The following is a 26094-nucleotide window of genomic DNA, read 5'->3' on the forward strand; positions in this document are numbered from 1 at the left end:
TTCACCAACATCATTTAAAAATTTGGCATATGATACAAATGGAAATTCAAAGTTTTCATCTCTGAATAATCTTTTGCCTACTGAGGAAATAATAAATGTCTGTGATCATAACACAAGGGGTCAAGTTTTCCACATTTCCACAACTGAGTTCTGCAGAAAGTTGTAAAGATATTTGAACTTAAACTATAAACAGCAAGCTTATTTGCATGAAGATAAAAATGTGTTCAACACGTCAAAAGATTTTACCAACAAAGACACCCCCCAAAAGTTGTGGTCCAAACAATAATCAGTCTTAGCTGAGTAAATCAAGAAAGTTTCTTCACGAGAGAACCAATATTTATTAAACTTCCTTCTACTAGTTTTCAGTAAGTTTTTCCTCTTTATAGTTTCTGCAGCTCTAGTTAAAGAAAATGGCTACAAATTGTGAGAGGTGCAAAGTGGTTGAGAAACAAAAGTATTGGGAAGATTTCGACAAACATCAGTTCTTCAAAGTGATGATGCATGATTTCGGGCGTAGGTTGGTGAGTAAACTTCTTCCATGCTTTCTTTCTCTGTACACTTTTTTATGAACATGAAAATACAGAGCTCTCTCTTCAGATTTATGAACTTTTTAGCTGACTAATTTGTGTTTTAACTGCAGCGCATTCCATTCAGGTTTGTGACTAATTTAAAGGACAGTCACAAACTGTTGGGCCATAAGATTCTAACAGGTCCAAGTGGAAATTCATGGGTAGTTGAGGTTAAGAGAACAGAGGATGATGAGTATGTTTTTTGCAATGATGGCTGGGAGACATTTGTTAAAGACCATTGCTTGGAAGATACAGATCTGCTGGTGTTCAAGATGAATGATTTTACATCTTTTGATGTAATGATCTTTGACTCAACTGCGTGTGAGAAAGAGGACACTTTCTTTGTTAAAAAACATAGGAACCCCGGCAAACATCCGGACGAAGTAACGGATGAACATTCCAATGAGGAATATGGTTATGGAGATGATGATACAGATGAGGAGGATAACATACGAGAGCCGATAAGGCGCAAAGGAAGCGAATCTTCACGCGGTAAACAGAATCAGTTCCATTTACCTCAGCCTAGAAAAGGGAAGAACATGAAGCAAATCCCAGTAGCCAAGCAGGACAATAGGACAAGGAAGTGTACACCTTCGTCATTGCGCAAGATGAATGTTGAACCTGGTTAAGTCTTGTTTCAATTGCATTTTTAATCTTTGAAATTTATCTATTCTTTCCCCTTTTTTCCCCTTACATTGTTGGATTCTGATTTGGAAAAATTGTTTGTTCAGAGGAAAAAGTGCCTGTTTTATCAAACAGATACCAGGTTCCAGAGAAAGAAAAGATTAGAGTTCATCAACTGGCGCCAAGGCACACATATTCTGTTCCTTCTGTTCTGATGACAATGCAGCCTACCCATGTCAACATGGGTCAACTGGTACTTTTTTTTTCATAAGATTCTACCATCTTGTCTATTAAAGTGAAACTAGTTACAGAGTGTGTTATCGGTGTATATAAGTTAAATCCTTTGTTTATAACTGATATGGTTCATTTGGTAGTAGTTTAAATATTGCTGTAACATGGTGGAAGTCTTTAGTCCAGGAAGTTGTCTCAATAACTAAATAAAGCTCTTCTTCAATAGGCAATATCTTTATAACTGATAGTTGTTTCCAATAAGTAAGGCTGGAAAAAGCACATGAATTGCCAGATTGTAAAATTGTCTCCACTATTGGAGGAACAAAACGATTTTAAGCTCTATATTTCTAACTGAAATGATTTACCAAGTTATAAATTTGCTACAAGTTGCAGGAAAAATACTTAAAGCATTATATGTTAAGCTAAGATAAAATTGTGCCATGTCCATGAAAGGGTCTCACAACTTTTTGTGATTGTGGCTGTAGAGTTCATGTTCCTCTGTATGTAGATTATAGGAAATATTAGGATTAAGTTTAATTACCCTAATGATTTACGCGCTATCTAATTAGTTTAGATTAATGTGTTATGTGTAAACCTTCATTGGTATCAAGAGCCATAGGGTTGGTTTTCTGGTGTGAAAAATAATTATAGAACTGTTCTGATTTACTGTGTGTATTTAGAATTGAGTTTTTTTTTTTTTTTTTTGCAGTGTGCAATTGGAAATAATAAAACTTTGTAGTATACTGATTTAAAATTACGTTTTAAGTTAGGTTAATGTTTTCTTATATCTGGATATGTTTCGACTCAGAACCCTTATCAATTTTTTTCTCTATTGATATAAAATAAAGTTTTGAAATCTGTTAAATATTTATTTTTTAACCGATAATTGTTTCTGAAATTAGTTTTCAGAAGAAAAAAAAAAATTTAGTTGTTTTCTCAATCAGTACCCGCTCTGTCACCGCCTGAGATCGCTGCCTACCACTGTCAAACGGACGATGGCTTTGCCAAAGATAAGAAGGTAAAAGATGCAACGGCTTCTTCCTTCCCTCTTCTCCAATGGCAGAAGCAAGATAATAATAATAATAAAAAAATAATAATAAAGGGACTAGTTTAACCTAGCATTACCTTGGAGAAGATATATTCTTTTAATGGGCTTGAGTAGTTTGTTTTTGTTGATGCAGAATAAGACCTCTTGGGCTTAGAGCCCATATCAATGTTCTGGTTGTTTTTTCTTAGAAAAATTACGTGAGAAGTCACGATACCATAAATAAGAATATAAATAGCAGAACTTTTTATATTTTACAAAAATAATACTATTTATTACATATATAACACATTAAAAGAAGTATATGAAGAATGGGAATATCCCCAAAATCAGGGATTCAATCATATCTTTTAGTGGGCGTTTGGCCATAATAATTATTCACTTTTTTCCGGATTTTTTCCCCACTTTTTTTACTTTTAGTGTTCGGCCATAAAAATTATTCACTTTTTTCTGGAGTTGTATTCCGAAATACTAAAAACAAGAAAAACTTATTTTTCAAAAAAGTTTCACTTTTTTACACTACATTTCACCAAAAACTACAATTTCAAAAACTATGGCCAAACACAACTCCAACTCCAACTTCAAAAATTCCTAAAAAAGTGAAAAAGTTTTCGGTAGTTATGGCCAAACAGGCCCTTAGTCTTTATTTTCAGTTATCCATCATTTACGAGATAAACACATCATTTATTCTCTGATTTAAGATAAACATCTACTACATATCAATCTTCTCCAACATATATATCCTCCATCTCCTATTACTCATCCCTCCATTCCTTCATTTTCCAGTTGAAAAATTACCATGTTTATTTATGGTATAAATATATTTTTGCAAAAATACTATATATATATATATATATATACCATGTATATTTATGCTGTAAATATATTTTTGCTAAAATACCATGTATATTTATGGTATAAATACATATTTTCGAAAATACCATGTATATGCTATAAATATATTTTCGTGAAAATACGAAGTATATTTATGGTATAAATAGATAATTTCGAAAATACCACGTTTAATTATGATAGAAATTTTACATATATTAAGAAAATAGGAAAAAAGGTTTAAAAAGAAAAGGAACAAAACTATTTTTTGAATGATTGTATCAATTGTATACGGAAGATAAATATTCTGCCCAAAAAAATAGGAAGAGTTAGTTTGGGATTGATTCACGTTCAACTGCATTATAGGGATTTTCCTTTGGAAGTTTAATATTTAGTTGCTATGAAATGAAAACTAAATAACCTTGCTTACGATTATGCAATTATTCTCTAACTATTGCCTAGTTATGTTCTTTTCCCTTTTTTCTTTTGGCTACAAAACTAGTTAATGGGCTAAAGGCCCAGTTTAATCATGGCTGATTTTTTTGGGCTAATGGCCTGATTTAAAAACTTTTATTTTTTCAATTAATATCCAGATTAAGAAATTTGGTCATATGGACCTAATATTCAGAATAAAAATTTAGTATTTATATTTTTTAATGACATTAAATTATTATCCCAATTGCTTTTTAAAAAAATGTTAATTAGTTTAACATTAGATGTATTTGTCAAATTTGTTTAACACGAGATTTATTTGCTAATTTATTTAGCAAGTTTAAAATGTTAATTATTTTAACATTAGATTTATTTGATTATTTTGTTTAGCATGCTTAAAATGTTAATTTATTTAACATTAGATTTTTTTGTTGTTGATGTGCTCAACATGCTTGAAATATTAATTAGCTTGACAATAAAGTTATTTGTTATTCTTTTCATGCTTGGAAATGCTAATTAGTTTAACGTTAAGTTCATTTTAATTTGTTTGATGTGTGCTAAATGCTAATTATTTTAACATCATTATGGTAAAGTCTATGTTAATATTTTTAGCATGTATAATATGTTAATTAGTTTAACACATTTTATGTTAATTTAGCATGAAATATATGTTACTTGGTTTAACATTAATCTTGCTAGTTAATTTGTTTAACATGTGTACTATGTTAATTAGTTTGACATTAAGATTTTCATGTGAATTTATTTGCATGCGTATAAAAGTTAATTTATTTAACTGATAATTCATATGGGATTATAAAATCACGATAGACAATTATGTTGCCTAAATATGATTAAGATGCTGCTAATTTTCATAATATTTTAATTTCTGGATGATGACTGGGAACATAGTGAACTCTCGACTCCATGATTAATATATGTGTTTATTACCTTAGTCAATTGATGCTTAGTTTCATAATATGTATGTGTGTTGACCATAGTGCCTTGCGTTTGATTATTTTAATGGTTCTCATTATTTTTTTGTGTTAAAGAATGACTACTGCTTCGAAATACATTGTTGCTGAGCTTAACAAAGGGTTGAAACTCAATGGTGACAACTATGAAACTTGGAGTTTGAAAGTTCAATATGTGCTAGAAGAGCAAGAGGCTCTGGAGGCCATTAACAATGTCATGAATGAGCCTGAGGATGGCAACACGGTTCAGCATAGGCGTGACCGTGAAACATATTATGCTTGGAAGAAAAAGGACTCCGCTGCTCGCATTACGTTCCTAAGCACCTTGGATGATGACATCCTAAGGGAGTTCAAGGATCACCAAAGGGCTATGGAACTTTGGATTGCTTTGAAGAATAGGTTTGGTACCTATTCTACTGTAAGGCTAAGATCCTTGACGATCAAGTTTGACTCATACAAGAAACGCCCAGAGCATGCAATGAAATGCATCTAAGGCAAATGACAAACATGATCGGGGAGTTAAAAGATGCTGGTCATGTGTTGACCAATGAACAACAAATTCAAGCTGTCATACGCTCTTTGCCTAGTTCGTGGGATCATATGAAGATGCACTTGACTCATAATGAAAGAATCACAACTCTGAAAGATGTCCGGAGGCATCTTGAGTTAGAGAAGCAACGACTTGAGGCTGCGAAGCCAATAGCTGAGTTGTACATGGCAACAACCTCCAAAAACAAAGGTGATCCAAAGCGAAAGAACTGGGGAAAGAAGAGAGGGCCACCTCAGACTCAGCCTCCTAAACGAGCAAAGACTGAAAAAGGAAAGAATAGACGTCCCAAACGTGTCAATGTTGCTAAAGTGAAGTGCTATAATTGTGACAAGAAGGGTCACTATGTTAAGGATTGCTCTGAGCCTCCTAGAAAGGTATTTCATAAAATTCGAATTAGTGAACTTTGTGTAGACTCAGGAGCAATGAACCACATAGCTTGGGAGCGCAATGCCTTTGTTGAATTTCGGCGAGTTTCACGTGGAGCAAAGTGGATATATGTGGGAAACAACCATAAAGTTGCTATTGAAGAGATCGGTACATGCAAGTTAGTCCTGCGTGGCGGTCGAGACCTAATTCTACATGATGTCCTTTATGCACCAACAATTCGTCGGAATGTTATTTCAGTCTCTGTTTTGCTTAGGCTAGGATTTAACTTGTTTTTTCATGACACTTATCTCAAGTTGACTTATGATTCATTATTATTTGGTTTTGGTCATGTGATCGGAGGTTTATTTATTATGGATTTAGATTATGGTTCATTCAATAATAATGCTAGTTTTTCTATGTTTGCTTCTACAAATAAATATGATAGTGATGTAAACATATGGCATGCCAGACTTGGTCATATTGGCCAACAAAGAATGCAAAGGCTAGCAAAACAAGGTTTGTTTGCCGGCATTGAACATGTGGAATTGTCCACTTGTGAAAATTGTCTAGCGGGAAAATCTGCACGAAAACCTTTCGGTAAAGCGACTAGAGCTGAATATCCTTTGCAATTAGTCCATTCTGATATCTGTGAGCCTATGAATATTAGAGCTAGGCATCGAGCAAGTTATTTCATTACATTTATTGATGATTTTACCCGTTTCAATTATGTCTATTTAATTTCCCACAAATCTGAAGCAATAAGTTATTTCAAACGCTATATGAGCTTAGTGGAAAATCAATTAGACAAGAAGATAAAAGCTCTTCGAACTGATCGTGGCCGGGAATATTTATCGACTCAATTTAATGGGTTATGTGATGAAAAGGGAATAGTTAATCAGTTGACTATCCCAAATACTCCACAACAAAATGGTGTTGCAGAGAGAAGAAACAGAACGCTCCTAGAAATGGTTAGGTCAATGATGGCACAAGCCAACCTCCCAATTAATTTTTAGGGTGATGCTTTGCCAACTGCCACCTATGTACTTAACCGAGTGCCTACAAAATCAGTTGCAACCACTCCATATGAGTTATGGACTGGAAGACACCCTGACCTGAGTGTATTAACACCTTGGGATTGTGCTGCACATACACATGATTCCTCTCACAAAATTGGAAAATTGGGCCGGAGAGGAAAGAAAAGTATCTTTATAAGGTACTCTGAAACCTCAAAAGGTTATGTGTTTATAGGTCAGCAAAACAGTGAGAGTGTAACTGAATTTGAATCACGAGATGTCACATTCTTAGAGAATGAGTTTCCTAACAAGGGAGAGGTAGGTCAAGACCTATCATTGTTTGAGCTAGGGGATCAAGACGTACAAGGATCTCTTCATCCGAGTGGGAATATTTTAGCAGATGATGAATTAGTTTCTCATCAGCAACCTCTTCCATCATCAGGTGCGAATGAAAGTAATCCTTCTACACTTAATGAAAGTGACCAAATAGATCTTGTTCCAAGTGAGAGTGAGATGGTCACCGTTCTTGTTCCGAGTGGGAGCAGATTAAGTGTTCTTGATCTGAGTGGGAGCAACGTTGATCCAAATGGGAACAATGATGAATCACAAACTAGACGTGGTTCTGGTAACAAGACTCCCCGCCAACGATTTGATATTAAAGGCGGTGAATTATTTATGATGCTCTTGCAAGATGAAAATGAGCCTAAAAATGTAAAAGAGACTCTCTCATGCCCTTCTAAGGACAAGTGGACAAAAGTAATGGAAGATGAGTTGGAGTATATGAAAGTCAACAAAGTTTGGGAACTAGTTGACCTCCCTCAGGGACGCAAAACTATTGGGAGCAAATGGGTTCTCAAAATAAAGCTCAAAGCTGATGGCACAGTTAAAAGATATAAGGCTCGACTGGTGGCAAAAGGGTATACATACCAGAAAGGAATAGACTACGACGAGACTTTCTCGCCCGCTGTTAAGTTTACCTCTGTTCGTCTTGTTCTTGCTATAGTTGCAAGCTTGGATCTTGAGTTACATCAAATGGATGTAAAGACTGTCTTTCTCAATGGAGAATTAGATGAAGAAATTTATATGGAACAGCCGGAATGTTTCATTGAAAAGGGCCACGAACAAAAGGTTTGTAGACTTTTGAAGTCTATTTATGGCCTCAAACAATCTTTAAGGCAGTGGTATATACGTTTTCAAAATGTTGTCGTATCCAATGATTTTACCATGATGGATGAAGACCATTGCGTTTATACCAAAAGATCAAGAAACAAGTTTGTGATTTTAACATTGTATGTAGATGACATACTTATAGCTGGAAATGATAAGGAGTTCATTACTGAGATAAAGTCTTGGTTATGATCCCAATTTGAGATGAAAGATATGGGTGAAGCTACATATATTCTTGGAGTTAAGATTTCAAGAGATCGTCCAAAGAAACTATTGTATCTCTCCCAAGAGAATTACATTAGAAAAGTTCTTGAACGATTCAATATGCAAAATAGTAGCACTGTTGATACTCCTATCAGTAAAGGCCATGCCTTGGGTAGTCAAATGTGTCCTAAGACTCCTGAAGAGAAAGAAAGAATGAGCCGAGTTCCTTATAGGAGCACAGTCGGAAGTATAATGTAGGCTATGGTGTGTACTAGGCCTGATATCTGTCAAGCAGTTGGCTTGGTAAGTAGATATCAAACCGACCCAGGTTTAGCACATTGGCAAGCAGTAAAGAGAATCATGAGATATCTGAAGGGAACTGTTGATTATGCATTTTGTTACCAAGGCGACAAATATCTGCGATTAGTTGGATACAATGATGCTGATCATGGAGGAGATCTAGACGAGAGAAAGTCTACCTCAGGATATGTTTTCTTACCCGGTGATGGCGCCATATCATAGAGTAGTAAGAAACTATCATGTATATCACTATCTACTATGGAAGCCGAATATGTGGCTCTCGCATCAGCAACACAAGAGGCTGTTTGGTTGAAAAGGTTCTTGGAACACTTATTGGATATCACAGAAGAAGTTGAACTAGTGTTAGTCTACTGTGACAGTGTGGTTGCAATTTTCTCTACCAAGGACCCTAAGTTTAATTGCAAAACCAAACACATAGATATCAAGTATAACTATGCGAGAGACATAGTTAAACGCAAGGTAGTGAACGTGAAGTATGTTTCTACAAAAGATATGTTAGTAGATCCATTGACCAAGCCTTTGTCTAGAGATGCATTTGTGACACACACTAGGTCTCAAGGATTGCGTAAATTCTAAGATACTTCATTTTGTTCTTTTATTTCCCCATGTTCACAAGACTGATGTTCTTTAATTATCAATAAAGTTGATTTACCTATCTACATATTTTGATTGTTGAATGTTATGTTCGTTCATTGCATATCTTTTTTATAAGTATGTCGGGTAGACAGGTAACTGCCTCCTTATCTTAGTGATGAGTGGAGACGAGATTGGATTTTAAGAAAAATTATCAAATGGATAATTTGAGAGCTATCAACTTAAAATCATGAATGTCGCATAAATAATGACATAAGGTCGTTAAGGTGAAAAACGTTCACCTAGTCTACTTAGTCAGCCAGATGTGAGTTAAAAATGATATAGTAGATCAAGGAACTCAAATTTAGATACTTATGGTGTCTAAATATCATCTGTACAACATTCTTTACGAGATAAAGACATACACTCCCTGGGAAAGGAGAAAATGTTGTAGCATGTGTGCTAATGTCGACCAATTGGGCTAACATAAGTCCATTCTTAACTTATTGTTGTGTGAGACCCAGAGCCTTTATGGGGGCTCAAGATTTGTACCCTTTGTGACTCGGATCAGATACTTGAGACTTAGTTTGATGTTGGCTATCTTAGTGTGCTTCCAAAAGACCATGAACACATATTCGGTTTGGCGGAGTATATCTAGAAAAACAGTTAACCTAATATTAAGAGGATCATGAGAAGAGGAAAATCATTGATGGAATCTCATTAATTTGTATTCACTGGTGCACCAATTATAACTTATGAGTTACAATTGTGAATACAAGAAATAATGATATATGAGATTTTGGAGATTATATCAAATGTGATTCATATGATCTGGGGTACTGCATACTTTATGATCTACTTGCAGGTTTGCACTCGACGAGAGGCTATATACTCCTAACATATGTATAGCACTTAGCTCTCAAAGTATGCTGGTCGCACGGTCTACTTCCCCGTATGAATGATTGCGGAGATGAGTTGAGAACATGTTTCTCATATTAGATGAGCACTCACATTATGTGTGAGTGGGAGATGTAGGAAATTTGGGTCCACCCATAAGGGGTGCTTAAGGCCCATTAGGATAATTAAACTCAGCCCTAATATTTCCTATATAATAACACTTACGGTGTAAAATAAAACATACTTCTGCAGTATTTTTCTGCTCTTCTCTTCTCTACAATATATTAGGATTTAGACTGTGATTTAGAGTGTTGCTCCAATATATCGTGACAACCACCATCGGCTAATTCCAGCCGCGCTTCGACTTCCGCTTCCGCTACACGAAGAACATGTAAGTTCTCCTTTTATGGTTTACGCGCTATCTAATTAGTTTAGATTAATGTGTTATGTGTAAACCTTCATAGATAGATCTGCCCATGCGCGCCACAGCTAATCCATGCGGAGGGCGGTTTTGTTAAAATGTTTCTAACCCTTTCAAAATCCAAACTGAATTTTCTTAGTAGTTTTAATAGTATTTAAGTCCTAAAGTTTCCTTCAAACTAAAAGGAGTCAATCTTAAGTACCTCAAACATCTGAGATCCTGAATTAGAGAACCGTGCTTATCTCTTAGAATGGACACATGGTATAATGTTTTAAGTATATTTTTTATGATTGGAGATGCCTTTTTTAGTTTTCCGCTTAATTGTCTGTCTAAAATTGGACCAGTCATTGAGATTCTGCTAATGTTTAACTTTGGTTGTCTTGTAAAGTTGATGACGATCCTCAAAAGTTCTTCCAATTCCATGGTTTCTTCAATGACGACTGAACAAGCCCATTGATGGACATGGTTCAACTTTATAGTTTCCTCCTTTCGATTGATATTTTATTGTTAGCTCTAAAGTCTTTGTATTGGAAGTTGCATGGATTTGTTCCGCATAGTGACACAGTTGTCAAAATGATACTATGTAATGTGTATGTCGCGACTCTTGATTTAGCCAAACTTATAAATACTATGTAATGTGTATGTCTTGACTGTTGATTTATCTCTACATATTCACGTTATTAGTACCATATACTAGCAGCAACTCACCATCAGTCTAACCAAATCCTTAGTTGATAGTAGTGTGTGTACTTTAAGCTGTTTTTGGCTAATATTGTTTCTTGAATGTATGTGGAACCAGAAGCTCCCCAAAGCATGGCACCAGAAGTATATGAGGCAGAAACCTGAGGCAATCACTCTGAGAATCCCTTCGAGTGGAAGAAGGTGGACGGCCACAATCAATTGCAGAAAGGAAGGACTGGTGATTCAGTCAGGCTGGGAAGATTTTGTGAGGGATAATGGACTGGAGGAGATTGATATTTGCGTGTTTGAGCTTGCTCAAGGAGGAAAACACAACTTACAGCCAGTTGTTTTAGATGTTTACATATATCGTGTTGAGAATGAGATCATGCTACCATACTCCAACAGCACATCTTGAAATCTGGATTTGCTAATTTGCTTACTTTCAAGTCCTTAGTACTTCAGCAGTTTTGAAAACTATCTTAATTAAATAAATTTGGTAAAACTAAGTTGTCAAGTTAACATTTGGCCATAAATAGTAAGAGTAGTTGTAAATATTTAACTTCCAACTGAAATAGTTAGTAGTTGTTTGAAAGTGTATTTCTAGTGGAATACTATATATTCTCACAAGCTATTATTATTGTCAAACTTTTTTTTTCCAAGATTGCAAGTGGATTGGGATGTTTGAAGACGTTCGAGTGGTTATTTTCTGTGTTGCCTTAAGTGATTATGATGAATATGTTGTTGATGAAACTGCGGAGAAAGTGAACAAGATGTTATTAACCAAGAAACTTTTTGAGAGCCTCGTGACTCATCCAACCTTTGATCATATGGACTTTCTCGTCTTATTAAACAAGTTTGATTCGTTTGAGGAGAAGTTAGAACGTGTTCCTTTGACGAAATGTGAATGGTTTGACGATTTTCATCCGATCGTAAGTCGTCATCGGTCCAACATCAGCTCCAGCAGCATCAACCATAGCCCCTCCGTGGGCCAGTTGGCGTTTCATCATTTTGCAGTAAAATTCAAGAGGCTATTTTCTACTCTCACTAACAGGAAGCTGTATGTTTCACTAGTAAAAGGTTTAGAGCCAAAAACGGTGGATGAATTGCTCAAGCATGCAAGGGAGATAATCAAGTGGGATGAAGAGCGGTTAAACTTCAGCTTGAGTGAGTACTCGTTTTATAGCACTGATGCAAGTTCTTTCTCACCTTGAACCCATGAGAGCTTCAAAGAATTCTTTTTGAAAGAAAAGTTTTGTCCATAAGAGGTGTTACTGTAGATATTGAGATGGTAAATGAAGAAAACAATGCAGAGTCAATGGCCGGATGATTGGCATATATACTAGACTTCAGTTGGTTCAAATCCCACGCAAGTGAACTGAAAAGTGGATCCTTCAGGACTGAAAGATGTTTGCCAATGAATTAGCAAAATCACTTCCTTTTACAGAATAGGCTTGTAAATGGCTAACTTTGGTGGGGATCTTTTGTATAATCAGAGAACAAGAAAGATATAGCTTTTGCTATGACAATTTTTGTATATTGTATGTATCCCTCGGTGATGTAATCAAATTGTAGAATATAATATTTTAGTAGAATATAGTATTTTAGCCAAATTAGAGTGAAAGATGCTCGCTAATTAAATGCTGTGTGTGTATATGTGTGTGTTTTTATTGTACACGTAAGGAATCCGCTCAAACTATATGGGAATATTTGAATCACAATCCAACTTCATAGAGAGAATGAATATGAAATGGTAAGTAACCAAAACGAAATTGACTGCCCAGTAACTGCAAATACTACATCAGAACTCTTTGCATTTCTAGGTACCAAATATGATTATTTATTTATTTTTGACGTAAAGTTTGCAATTTTGGCTGGAAAATTCTAATTATGTGTAATTTTTGTGAGGATTCTGAAAATATGTAAAAATGTGATTTACATGTGTTCTGAGCTACTAATTGAGATGACAGACTGTTTGGAAAACGACGTTAACTTAAATTGCATTTAAAAATTAAATTTATAAATTGCATTTTGAAATGTTATTTGTAATTTAATCCAACTATAGTAAGTATTTCTTATCAGAACAGACAGAATCATACATTATCACATCAACTATTATAGGCAAGACTTGCTAGGCTCATTGCACTATTTCCCTCCATTAACCAGCTAATTGCTTAAAACGTCTCTGTCTTCTTTATATTAAAATCAGAACTATTGGCATTAAAAGTAAAGCCTGACGTGTAGCATTAAAGGTACAAAGACTCGAAGATTGCCAGAATTAGAAACTGATATTTCGTATTGAAGGAATTTATTTTGTTCCTATCTTATAAGGGGTGGTCGAATTACAAGTACTTTCACCAACATCATTTAAAAAATTGGCATATGATACAAATGGGTCAAATTGCCTACTGAGGAAATAATAAGTAGGCGTTTGGGCATGCGATTTGAGACTATGAGATGAAATCAGTGTTTGGACGTGTACTTCATCTCATGGTTTCAAACCATGGTTTGAAATCCTAAATCATCCAAAAAAGCATGATTTGGGGTTTCAAACCATGGTTTCAAAATTTCTAAATATAAAACTTGACCATAAGTTTATATTTTGTAAAAAAAAAGACCCATAAGTTGGTAGATATTTTTAACAACTACTCCCACCAACCATTTACCAACCTTTATTTATGTCTATCATGTGGAAGAATTATATTAAAGAATAGTTACATTACTATTCATGTTAAATTTTATTTTTTATTGAACTAAAGTTTGATTAATTGATGTTGTATTTTTTAGAAAGGTTTTCTAGCAGCGTATTAATTTTGTTATGAACTGTGACTTGCTCATTTGGTAAGATTGTATAAGAATATTTTGATAGTTTTCACAACTTGTGAATTTTTATGTCTATAAAAAAAATATAACTTAAGAAATTCAAATTGCATGTCCAAACATGATTTCAAATCATGTCCGGCTCCTAAATGTCTGTGATCATGACACAAGGGGTCAAGTTTTCCACATTTCCTCAACTGAGCTCTGCAGAAAGTTGTAAAGATATTCGAACTAAAACTATAAACAGTAAGCTTATTTGCATGAAGATAAAAATGTGTTCAACACGTCAAAAGATTTTGCCAACAAAGACCCCCCCAAAGTTGTGGTCCAAACAATAATCAGTCTCAGCTGAGTAAATCAAGAAGGTCTCTTCACGAGAGAACCAATATTTATTAAACTTCCTTCTACTAGTTTTCACTCGGTTTTTTCTTCCTTCACTCGACTAAGTTTTTCCTCTGTTATAGTTTCTGTAGCTCTAGTTAAAGAAATGGCTACAATTTGTGAGAGGTGCAAAGTGGTTGAGAAACAAAAGTATTGGGATGATTTCGACAAACATCAGTTCTTCAAAGTGATGATGAATGATTTCAGGCGTAGGTTGGTGAGTAAACCTCTTCCATGCTTTCTTTCTTTGTACACTTTTTTTATGAACATAAAAATACAGAGTTCTCTCTTCAGATTTATGTCCTTTTTAGCTGACTAATTTGAGTTTTAACTGCAGCGCATTCCAGTCAAGTTTGTGAAAAATTTAAAAGACAGTCACAAACTGTTGGGCCATAAGATTCTAACAGGTCCAAGTGGAAATTCATGGGTAGTTGAGGTTAAGAGAAGAGATGAGGATGATTATGTTTTTTGCAATGATGGCTGGGAGACATTTGTTAAAGACCATTGCTTGGAAGATACAGATCTGTTGGTGTTCAAGATGAATAATTTTACATCTTTTGATGTAATGATCTTTGACTCAACTGCGTGTGAGAAAGAGGACACTTTCTTTGTTAAAAAACATAGGAACCCCTGCAAACATCCGGACGAAGTAACGGATGAACATTCCAATGAGGAATATGGTTATGGAGATGATGATACAGATGAGGAGGATAACATACGAGAGCCGATAAGGCGCAAAGGAAGCGAATCTTCACGTGGAAAACAGAATCAGTTCCATTCAGCTCAGCCTAGCAAAGGGAAAAAGATGAAGAAAATCCTGGTAGCCAAGCAGGACAATAGGACAAGGAAGTGTACACCTTCGTTATTGCGCAAGATGAATGTTGAACCTGGTTAAGTCTTGTTTCAATTGCATTTTTAATCTTTGAAATTTATCTATTCTTTCCCCTTTTCTCCCCTTACATTGTTGGATTTTGATTTGGAAAAATTGTTAGTTCAGAGGAAAAAGTGCCTATTTTATCAAACAGACGCCAAGTTCCAGAGAAAGAGAAGATTAGAGTTCATCAACTGGCCTCAAGGCACACATCTTCTGTTCCTTCTGTTCTGATGACAATGCAGCCTACCCATGTCAACATGGGCCAACTGGTACTTCTTTTTTTTTTCCCATAAGATTCTACCATCTTGTCTATTAAAGTGAAACTAGTTACGGATTGTGGTATCATTGTATACAAGTTAAATCCTTTGTTTATAACTGATATAGTTCATTTGGTAGAAGTTTAAATAGTGCTATAACATGGTGGAAGGCTTTAGTCTAGCAAGTTGTCTCAATAATTAAATAAAGCTCTTCTTCAATAGGCAATATCTTTATAACTGATAGTTGTTTCCAATAAGTAAGGCTGGAAAAAGCACATGAATTGCTAGATTGTAAAATTGCCGCTACTATTGGAGGAACAAAACGATTTTAAGCTCTATATTTCTAACTGAAATGATTTACCCATTTATGAATTTGCTACAAGCTGCAGGAAAAAAACTTAAAACATTATATGTCAAGCTAAAATAAAATTGTGGCATGCCCATGAAAGGGTCTCACAACTTTTTGTGATTGTGGCTGTCGAGTTCATGTTTCTCTGTATGTAGATAGATCTGACCATGCACACCACAGCTAATCCATGTGGAGGGAGGGCGGTGTTTGTTAAATTGTTTCTTTTTTTCCACTTAGTTAAAATGTTTCTAACCCTTTAAAAATCCAAACTGAATTTTCTTAGTAGTCTTAATACAGTTAATAGTATTTAAGTCCTAAAGTTTCCTTCAAACTAAAAGCAGTCAATCTTAAGTACATCAAACATCTGAGATCCTGAATTAGAGAACCGTGCTCATCTCTTAGCAAATGGACACATGGTATAATGTTCTAAGTATATTTTTTATGATTGGAGATGCCTTTTCTAGTTTTCCACTTAATTGTCTGTCTAAAATTGGATCCGTCATTGAGATTCTGCTAATGTTTAACTTTGGTTGTCTTATAAAGTTGATGACGATCCTCAAAAGTTCTTCCAATTTCATGGTTTCTTCAATGACGACTGAATGAGCCCATTGAAGGACGCGGTTCAACTTTATAGTTTCCTCCTTTCGATTGATATTTTATTATTAGCTCTGAAGTCTTTGTATTGGAAGTTGCATGGATTTGTTCCACACAGTGACACAGATGTCAAAATGATACTATGTAATGTGTATGTCGCGACTCTTGATTTAGCCAAACTGATAAATACTATGTAATGTGTATGTCTTGACTGTTGATTTATCTCTACATATTCACGTTATTAGTACCAGATACTAGCAGCAACTCACCATCAGTCTAGCCAAATCCTTAGTTGATAGTAGTGTGTGCGCTTTAAGCTGTTTTTTGGCTAATATTGTTTTTTGAATGTATGTCCACACCAGAAGCTCCCCAAAGCATGGCACCAAAAGTATATGAGGCAGAAATCTGAGGCAATCACTCTGAGAATCCCTTCGAGTGGAAGAAGGTGGGCGGCCACGATCAGTTGCAGAAAGGAAGGACTGGTGATTCAGTCAGGCTGGGAAGATTTTGTGAGGGATAATGAACTGGACGAGATTGATACTTGCGTGTTTGAGCTTGCTCAAGGAGGAAAACACAACTTACAGCCAGTTGTTTTAGATGTTTACATATATCGTGTTAAGAATGAGATCATGCTACCATACTCCAACAGCACATCTTGAAATCTGGATTTGCTAATTTGCTACTACTACTACTATGTTTATTTACTTTGAGAAGTTTGATTTGCCTTAGAGATTTATATTTGTTATGTGCTTCAATCAAGGACAAACTAGAAGTACCTAATTGTTATGTTGTCTTGTTTCGTGAATGTTAATCTCTAAGATCTCAATTCAGTATTATTCTATTGCATTTATTTTTTGTGCTTTTTCAAGTCTTTATTGTTATCAAACTGTATTGCAAAAACGTTGAAACAGTAAAAATAATTTCTGAAACCAGAAAACAGAAATTGAACAGATTCTGGAAAAACAAATAGAAAACGAAAACAGAAACTGGAAAAATAAGAACAGTCTCTGAAAAATTTGTAAGAATTAAAATCGAGCCCACTGAATGCACAGTGTGTCCTTAAGGAAATTATTCCCCTCAAGTACCCGAGGTTAATGGAATATATCCTCGCAGGATAGAACGATCTTACTCACCGATGTATCGGTACCTAAAAAAACGGTGTCAACGAACCACTCAACGGCAGTAAACTACACTGGAATTTATTTGTGCAAAAGAAGAAGAAGCTTTGAAGTTCAGAAATTTCGTAAGGAAAATTCTGAGGAATCAAACGAATTTATAGCCATGGAAGTACTGTTTCTGAAGGTTTGCAAATGGGAAAGAACCGGGTCGCGGGTCAGACACGCGGATCCGGGTCACTAACGGGTAGGATTGGATAAGTTAATTAATTAATTAATTAAAATTTGGTCTAAAAAGATTATCAAGCAATCAGATCATTTGGCCTTGGCCGAAGCTGAAGCCGAGCGACGACGACGACGCGAGGGGAGACCCTCTTCTTAACCCTTTAGCAACAAGAAGGAGTACTTCTACTTTTAAGTAGGAGAACTTTTCTTTCCACTACCAATGAGGGACAAATACTCATTTTATAAAGCAAGAGGAACAACTCATTTTCCCTCCACTTCTTAATTAAAATTAAATAATTAAAATTAAAGAAAATTTGGTCCAAAAAGATTATCAATCAATCAAATCATTTGACCGAATCTGAATCCGAAGCCGAGCGACAACGACGGCACGAGGGGAGACCCTCTTCTTAACCCTTTAGCAACGAGAAAGAGTACTTCTACTTTTAAGTAGTAGAACTTTTCTTTCCACTACCAATGAGAGACAAATGCTCATTTTATAAAGCAAGAGGAACAACTCATTTTCCCTCCACTTCTTTTCCCTCCGTTTCCCATTCAATCTATCATTTAAACCCAACACTTATTACTTTAGGAGTTGTGAAAACTATCTTAATTAAATAAACTTGGTAAAACTAAGTTGTCAAGTTAACTTTTGGCCATGAATAGTAAGAGTATTTGTAAATATATAACTTCGACTGAAATATTGAGTAGTAGTTGTTTGAAAGTGTATTTCTAGTGGAATACTATATATTCTCACAAATGATTAGCATTGTCAATTTTTTTTTTTTCCAAGTTTTTTCAATTGAAGTTCACATCTAAACACAACTAAATTTTCACATTTTTTTTTCAACTTTGACTCATAGACTTTTAATGTCTTCAGCTCAGATATTGTCCAAAATCCAAATGCCACAGAAGTTTTGAGTTTTGAGTGAAATATTATTTGAATTTAAAAGTAAATGAGTTTCAGAAGTCGTATTAATTATAACGTTTTATTTATATTTTTGACTAAATGGAATAAATTACTAAAATATCTTGGACGGTTAGGAGGAGGCAATTAATACAAATTCATTTTCCCTACTTTTATTAGGAAAATCATTTTCCTAAATTTTAAAGAACTTTTTTTCCTAGAAGAAATATTTTTCAAATTTTTTGACTAACTAACTATGAAAAAAAAAAAACTTTGCAAGCATGACTAGTTACTTGAAGGGAATTCAAAAGAAGTTGCTGGAAAAAAAAATTCGGATCGGGTTGAGTTATTTTAGTGGGTAAAAAATTATATGAAGGTAAAATAATTTTGAAGGGCTGGGATGATGCCACGTGACAGCAGTTAGACATAAGGGTATAATTGACCCCATAGTATAATTGTAAGGGTATAATTAGCCCTAAAGTATAACGAAGGGTATGAATGAACTATTTTTCAAAGTTTCGGGATAATTTTGGCCTTTTTCCGTAAATTAAAAGCTAAAAATTGGATAGCAACTTATGACTTCTAGCTAATAATCTATTTTAAAAAAGTCAATCCAAACACTTTTTGATTTAAAATCAAGAAAGCAATAAGTTGAGTTATACTGACTTATGACTTTTGTTAAAACATTTGACTTGAAAGTACTTTTGTAAGTAATCACTTCAAACACAACACACAAATAAACTAGAAAGTACTTCCGAACTGATTTGACCATATTTTATGCCAAATCCAAACGTTTTCACAGTGCTTAAACCCTGAACCCAATATCTCCGTCACCATGCGCCACTTCCTTCGCTCTCTCCACCACCACAACCACCGCCGTATAACTCCACATATCCATTTCATTTTCTGTGCAAACTACAAACCACAGAAGCCTCAACCACCACCAGCTCCACCTTCTCCTCCAAAACCTCCTAAAAAGCCTGTGAGTTTCACTCATCAGGGCGAGTCATGGGAAGACTGTTACAACTGGATGTCACAGCTTAATGACAAAGTAGCCATGCGACATATGGATGTGTACATGGAACAAGAGGAGAAATACACTGAAGCCGTTATGTCTGATACAGAACGCCTCCAGTCCAAACTTCAGTCAGAAATGGGGTCTCGCTTGTCAAATGACCTCTCTACCCCTCCCCTTCGTTGGGGTCCTTGGTACATATTCTTCCCCTTCATTTTCTTGTTAGAATCGAGCAGAATTCATATACCCCTTCGTTTCAATTTGTTTGTCTGGCTTTTGACTTGGCACAAGTTTAAGAAAATAAAAGACTTTTGAAGCTTGTTATGTATAATGTTCCAAAATACCCTTTAGTCTTGTGGTCTTAAACATAGACACGTGAAAAGTTGAAATTAAAAAGTTGCCGAAAAGGGCCAAATATACCGAAATGGTGTAGCAGTGGTGGAGGGGGATTCAATAGTTTAACGGTAGGGGTATATTTGGACCCAAAGTATAATGAGGGGTATATTTGGCCCTTTTTTGATAGTACAGGGGTATATTTGAGCCTTTTCTGTTTTTTTTAAACAGATTAAAAAGGAAAGTAAGACAAACAAAGTGAATAGTTGTTATTGTTATGTAATTGAAATATTTATCCCCTTAACTTTTCTTGCTGTATTATTGTTGTTTGGATTCTGAAATGTAATATTTGTGTTTACTCTATGGAGGTGAATATTGGTCGCCGCAGGTTGTACTATAGGCGAGTGGAAGAAGGGAAGCAGTATCCAGTGCTATGTAGAAGGTTAGCACGGGCAAATGAAGATTTCATTTCCAATAAATCTCCTTCAGCAGGTTTCGATTTTACTTCGGGGAAGAGAATTGAGCAGAAGCTTCTTGACTACAATGAAGAAGCTGAAAGATTTGGAGGTTTTGCTTTTTTTACTACTTTGTTTTTATGTTGATTTTCCAAATGGAGTAGAATGTTTGTTGAGGATTTATATAGCTACTTACGTAGAAGGATTTTATGGTTCGTTTTACTCATGGTGTATAACCCTTTTTCCTTTGTTAAATTAAAGGTTATGCATATGAAGAATTATCAGAAGTGTCCCCTGATCATCGATATCTAGCATACACAATGTATGATAAGGATAACGATTACTTTAAATTGTCTGTGCGAGACTTAAATTTCGGTTCACTATGTAGTAAGCCCCAAGCAGATTGGGTTTCAAACATAGCTTGGGGGAAAGATGGACAAGCATTGCTTTATGTTGTCACTGATCACTGTAAGAGGCCTTATAGGTTGGTAATTTACTTATTTGGTTAAAAGACTGTTTATTACGTACGGCCGATATCTCAGTTGTTTCCAATTGTTTTTTCAGGATCTACTGTAGTATGATTGGGTCTGAACAAGACGATGTGTTGCTTTTAGAAGAGCCTAGCGAGAATGGCTATGTAAGCATACGACATACTAAGGATTTCCAGTTTGTGACAGTACATATATTCTCAACTACATCATCAAAGGTGATACTTTATCAGCATTATCTAATTTCTTTTATCACTTGCTATTAGACAAATTTTATGTTAATGACTAGTTTTTAGATCTTTCTGATAGATGCTGCTGATCCTTTGTCTGGCATGATACCTGTGTGGGAATGTGAGGCTCAAGCCCACTGTGTTGTCGAGCATCACCAAGGGTATCTTTATCTCTTTACAGATGCTGCTAAAGAAGGACAATCAGTTGATCACCATTATCTTTTACGCAGTCCAGTTAACTGCTCACGGAATGGAAGGAAGTGGGAGGTGAGATCTACCCTTCTGCTCGTCAAATAACCTTTCATCTGAAAAGCATAATATTCATTCATGATTGGACTTTTGGCTCATAGCTTTCTCATTAAGAATGCAGAATATATTCAGTGATGACTCGGAGTTCATAATTGAAGACGTTGATTTCTGTGACAAGCACTTGGTGCTCATTGTGCGGGATGGCCGAAATATTAGACTTTGTGCCATTTCTCTGCCTCTGCCAAGTGTCAAGGTAATAACTTATTTTGGTCCTGGTTTGTACTTCTGATAACTCCTCCCGTTTCTTCCAATCTGAAGTCATTAACTTTGCTTGTTTAAGATTTTGTCCGCTCTATAAATTTTAGTGTAGAATTAATCTTATTATAGCTTATAGTTGCTGCAGAAATCTTAAACAAGCAAAACCTTGATGATCAACCCCCCACCCCCCTTATCCTAATAAAGAAGTAAACAGCCCCTTATTGATTCTTTTGTCCGTGCAAGTGCAATTGCTTTCTTTCCTTTTTCTTGTTTCCTGGACTCCCAACAGTTGCTTATAGGCTCTCACTAACTAACTTTATACTCCAGGTTCTAGAAAGTTCTCCTTTTGAGAAAATTTTGCTATTTATAAGTGCAACGTTTGTTATGTTACCTTTATCAAAAAAAAAAAAAAAAAGTGCAACGTTTGTTTTGAGATATTTATTTTCCCTCTAGTGGCTTTGAGCCAAAATTAATGAACAAGGGTTGAGGCATGTGCAAAGCTATAAGAGCACACCCAATCTACTGCGTCATGAAATAAGTTCGAGACACGTTTTACATTGTAGCTTCTTACTCTAAGATTTGCGACCTGATGTGCATTTATTGCTTGAAATGGATATTTTGCCTGTTTTTCTCTTTTTCCTTCTTACTTATTGTCTTTGAGCAGCAGTGTGTGTTTCTCTTGAATTACTTACCACTGTTATGCTCCTCCTTCCTGTTATCTTCTACAATTTTCGCTGGACAGGAAGAAATTAAGCTCAAAGAGCTCAGTCCACAGTTTTTGCCTCTTCCAAAGAATGTCTCTCAAATTATGCCTGGAACAAATTATGACTACTACTCCTCAACAATGCGATTCACAATATCATCCCCTTTGGTAGGTACTTGTCACCTTTTATTAACCTATGCCATATATTTTACTGTAGAATAGTCTTGTATAAACCAAAGAAAATAACTTCATTGTACTCTCTTATGATGCATCTCCCTCACTCTCTTTTTACAGAATGAGATCTTATAGTTTTAGCTGAAACCTCATGGTCTTTCTATGACATATCTCAAAATTTAGTGCGGTGGTTTAAAGATTTTGCCTCCCGTACCACTGACAATTGTACCGATCGCAAGTAAATTGAATGCTTGCATAGATAATCATAACTTCCATTCTCAAATTTCTACTGTTTTTATCTCCACAGAGGACTAATCCATGTTCTCTGAATACGCATGTTATTATGCATGGCTAGCACAGTGATTAAATCTGTGAGCTGTGCGTCAACAGGCTATAGACTCATATTTTTTACAGGTTTATTAAGTTCTTAGTTTTTAGCATGATCTATGATAGGGATAAAGGTGGCTTTTTGGGTTTAAGTTACGACAACTAAGTGAAGATTGTCTCCTGGGTGGCGATCTGTTTGTCTAAGAAATGAAAACTTGTAAATTTACGATACTAAGTTGCACATGAAATAACCTAGGAAAACTTTGATCGTCTTATTACCCTACGTCAATGGAGTATCCTATTTGAATTCTAAGGAGAGTTTGATATAATGCTATTACATCCCTTCAACTCTATGTTTGACTAGTCATAGTTTCTGTTGAGTCTGTTTGATTTCATTGATCAAATCTTTTTGGTGTTAGAAGTATCAAGGTCACCTTGCACTCCAAATAGCAAACTTTGACTGAAATTCACACTGTTTATAGATGCCTGATGCAGTTGTCGATTATGATTTATCAAGTGGAAAATGGAATATAGTTCAGCAGCAAAACTTGCTTCATGAAAGAACAAAAGTGTTGTATGGATCATCATCCTCAGCTAGTTTTATTCAGAGTCCAAGGAATTTAGGCTCTAATAACGAAGTCAATCCTGAAAATCATTCTACATGGAATGATCTTTCTGAATTCTATGCCTGTGAGGTTCACGATGTGACTTCTTATGATGGGATTATTGTTCCTCTGACTGTTGTCTATTCGCCAAAGAGGAAGAAGCCAGCTGAGAATCCTGGATTACTTCATGTACATGGAGCTTATGGAGAGATATTAGACAAACGATGGCGCAGTGAGTTAAAAAGCCTTCTCGATCGTGGCTGGGTCATTGCATATGCTGATGTCAGGTGCTTTCTTTCTGCGTTCAATTTAGTAATGTAGCTCTAAAATTACTTTTTTTTTCTATAATAATGCTAGCCTATATCTTACAGTTACAGATGTCCTATTCCTATGAAGTTAAGACAGGTTATATTGTTATGTAAGTGACTAAGTGCTTGACATGACCTTTTTATCGTGTTCATTCTCAGAGGTGGAGGTGGTGGGGGGAAACGGTGGCACCATGATGGCAGGCGCACAAAGAAGATCAATTCCATCTATGATTACATATCCTGTGGTAAATTCCTAATTGAGAGGGAAATTGTGCAAGACAACAAGCTCGCTGGGTGGGGTTATAGTGCTGGGGGGCTATTGGTGGCTTCTGCTATAAATTCTTGTCCAGGTCTATTGCGGGCAGCAGTTTTGGAGGTCTGCCACACACTCTGAATGCACTATTTTGCATTTATGCATCCTTAAATTCATTCTTTTCGTTAATCTTTCTAATGTCCCCACCCCCACCCCAACAAGGAGAGGAAAAGGGTGGGGAAATTATGTTACTAAATCCTCCTCTTTTATTTTATTCTATCTTTTGACGTTATTGAAAAAATTGAGTACCTCTTTTTACAGGTACCATTTTTGGATCCAACAAACACTCTCCTCAATCCAATCTTACCGCTTACACCTGCTGACTGCGAAGAGTTTGGGTACCCCGGGGACATTGATGACTTTCAGGCAATACGTAAATATTCACCATATGATAACATTCAAAAAGATATTTTATATCCAGCTATGCTGGTGACGTCTTCATTCAACACGCGGTAAGGTCCAAAGTTTTTCTTAAATCTTTTGCTGACTGATTGACTTCCTCTGGCTTGTTAAATGGTACAGTCCCTTCTTGTCAAAATGACTAATATGTGGACATTGTCTAAAGCCATGTCTTTTACACTATTACTTCTAAGTTTGATTTACAACTACCTATATAGGAGTCGCTCCATCTTATAAATGGGACTTTGCTTTTAGTTTACTTTTTACTTGGAGATCTAAAGCCCATATAGCAGCCTCTTTGCGGTCATCGCTGGAAAATCATTTGCTTACCAGCATGGGTGTTTGTCCCCTTGCTGTTTATTTTCTCGCTGTTCATGTGATTTCTCTGCATCGGTATGATAATTCTTAGGTGGAACAGGTGTCAAACCAACTCCATTATTATCCACCCATATGTAGCATCCCTCATGTGCTACAGTGCTATGATCTATGACTAGGATCGACCAGGTGTAATGAACCTGATCCGCCAAGAATTGTTTCAAGGTGTAAATTAACTGAAACTGTTATCCTTTTACATGGGTTACCAAGAATTTGTTCTGAGGTCATTAATTAAGTGAAATGTCATCCTTTTGCATAGGTTTCTGCCGATTTAGGAATAATTGCAGCTCATTGTGTTGTAAGTTCCTGCCCATAATCTTGCATGATTTTTCAGGTTTGGAGTGTGGGAAGCTGCAAAATATGTTGCTCGGGTGCGTGAATATTCCGTTTATGATCCTAAACATCCAGTATTGCTTAATTTGACAGCTGATATAGTTGAAGAAAATCGATACTTACAATGCAAGGAGTCAGCGCTGGAGACAGCTTTCCTTATTAAGATGATGGTATCATAGCTACTTTTGCTTTGTATATTAATTTCATGTAAGGATAAAAAAGCTTATACCATAGGATCTTAACTTATTTTTTTCACTTTTCATATGAAGCCAGATTGTAACACACTTTTAAGCCGGGGATCGTATATTCCGACTAATCTTGTCCTTTACAGCAAAGGTGTTCTCCAGGAGGAATCTCCTTTAGTCTTTAGTTGCCACATTCTTGTCCAACTTATTAGAGCTGTTGTTGAAACGTGCAGAGATGAATGACCAGACTAATCAAAAAGTGGTTTGGTGTGGTTCATCCAAGAGCTGGCCAATGAAATTAGTTAAAATTATGGGAGACCAAGATTGAATCCTTTGGAAACAAAAAAGGTTTTAAAAAAAAAAAAATGGTTGGTTATTTCCATTCAATTGTCCAAATATCAGTGGACAGAGTTATCTAGTGCATGTGTCGATAGAAGATAGCAGGTATTCAGTAGAGTTATCGGTGCACGCAAGCTGGTGATAACAAGTTAATGATATGGCGTGATTATGTTGTTGAAGAGATTAAGATGAAAATTATGTCCCAAGATGTAATAATCTAGTTCGTTAAGATATGGTGAGTACTGAGTCTCAAAGACATTGCTGGCGCCACTTGGATTTGTTATTGTGTCTAAATTTGTCAACGCTTCGTTGTCACCCAACTAACCCCCAAATATGAAAATGTTCTTTACAACGAGATAGCTACCAACTGTCAACCAGTTTGTCTGACGTGGCTTTCACTATCGTTGCGTCTTTATTTTGAGATGATAAACAACCACCCGAATAAGGAAAAAACTAAAATGAATACATCGTATTAGGAAGGATGTATATGCACACACATTATTGGTTTTGATTAGATATCCTTTTTTAATACCAAAACAAATCAAATAATTGTTGTATTCTTTTTGGTTTAACACCAGATCTAATCAAACCAA

At 35.6% G+C, this 26094-nt stretch overlaps 3 protein-coding genes across 4 annotated transcripts; all 3 read left to right on the forward strand.

The window, feature by feature from the left end:
• The first annotated feature begins 125 nt into the window (after window positions 1–125).
• LOC132625164 (B3 domain-containing protein REM16-like) lies at window positions 126–11540 on the forward strand. Of its 2 annotated transcripts, none has more exons than XM_060339983.1 (4): window positions 126–521; window positions 641–1193; window positions 1301–1446; window positions 11018–11540. In XM_060339983.1, the coding sequence occupies exons 1-4, from the start codon at window positions 411–413 to the stop codon at window positions 11309–11311; spliced, it is 1104 nt and encodes a 367-aa protein (XP_060195966.1). In that variant the 5' UTR covers window positions 126–410; the 3' UTR covers window positions 11312–11540. The 2 variants fall into 2 exon arrangements, with proteins under 2 accessions (XP_060195966.1, XP_060195965.1); XM_060339982.1 differs by having other exon boundaries at window positions 133–521; window positions 11015–11540.
• Window positions 11541–14031: 2491 nt separating this feature from the next.
• On the forward strand, window positions 14032–17014 carry LOC132625165 (B3 domain-containing protein REM16-like). Its single transcript, XM_060339984.1, has 4 exons — window positions 14032–14311; window positions 14432–14984; window positions 15092–15237; window positions 16531–17014. Exons 1-4 carry the CDS (start codon window positions 14201–14203, stop codon window positions 16825–16827), a joined length of 1107 nt encoding a protein of 368 aa, XP_060195967.1. The 5' UTR covers window positions 14032–14200; the 3' UTR covers window positions 16828–17014.
• Window positions 17015–19125: 2111 nt separating this feature from the next.
• On the forward strand, window positions 19126–25312 carry LOC132622811 (uncharacterized). Its single transcript, XM_060337482.1, has 11 exons — window positions 19126–19621; window positions 20149–20327; window positions 20477–20699; window positions 20780–20921; window positions 21000–21200; window positions 21304–21435; window positions 22183–22311; window positions 23127–23536; window positions 23717–23933; window positions 24132–24322; window positions 24979–25312. The coding sequence occupies exons 1-11, from the start codon at window positions 19248–19250 to the stop codon at window positions 25154–25156; spliced, it is 2376 nt and encodes a 791-aa protein (XP_060193465.1). The 5' UTR covers window positions 19126–19247; the 3' UTR covers window positions 25157–25312.
• Window positions 25313–26094: the final 782 nt, after the last annotated feature.

Source organism: Lycium barbarum, chromosome 12 (assembly GCF_019175385.1).
Source record: "Lycium barbarum isolate Lr01 chromosome 12, ASM1917538v2, whole genome shotgun sequence".
Lineage (NCBI taxonomy): Eukaryota > Viridiplantae > Streptophyta > Magnoliopsida > Solanales > Solanaceae > Lycium > Lycium barbarum.

What these genes read in the sequence shown, in the direction of transcription:
- LOC132625164 (XM_060339982.1), top strand. Translation starts at nt 411, where the DNA reads ATGGCTACAAATTGTGAGAGGTGCAAAGTGGTTGAGAAACAAAAGTAT. An exon ending in CAAGATGAATGTTGAACCTG is followed by an intron (nt 1,194 to 1,300) that starts GTTAAGTCTTGT and finishes TTGTTTGTTCAG; the next exon opens with AGGAAAAAGTGCCTGTTTTA. An exon ending in ATGTCAACATGGGTCAACTG is followed by an intron (nt 1,447 to 11,014) that starts GTACTTTTTTTT and finishes ATGTGGAACCAG; the next exon opens with AAGCTCCCCAAAGCATGGCA.
- LOC132625165 (XM_060339984.1), top strand. Translation starts at nt 14,201, where the DNA reads ATGGCTACAATTTGTGAGAGGTGCAAAGTGGTTGAGAAACAAAAGTAT. An exon ending in ATGATTTCAGGCGTAGGTTG is followed by an intron (nt 14,312 to 14,431) that starts GTGAGTAAACCT and finishes TTTTAACTGCAG; the next exon opens with CGCATTCCAGTCAAGTTTGT. An exon ending in CAAGATGAATGTTGAACCTG is followed by an intron (nt 14,985 to 15,091) that starts GTTAAGTCTTGT and finishes TTGTTAGTTCAG; the next exon opens with AGGAAAAAGTGCCTATTTTA.
- LOC132622811 (XM_060337482.1), top strand. Translation starts at nt 19,248, where the DNA reads ATGCGCCACTTCCTTCGCTCTCTCCACCACCACAACCACCGCCGTATA. An exon ending in GGAATGGAAGGAAGTGGGAG is followed by an intron (nt 21,201 to 21,303) that starts GTGAGATCTACC and finishes TTAAGAATGCAG; the next exon opens with AATATATTCAGTGATGACTC. An exon ending in TCACAATATCATCCCCTTTG is followed by an intron (nt 22,312 to 23,126) that starts GTAGGTACTTGT and finishes CACTGTTTATAG; the next exon opens with ATGCCTGATGCAGTTGTCGA.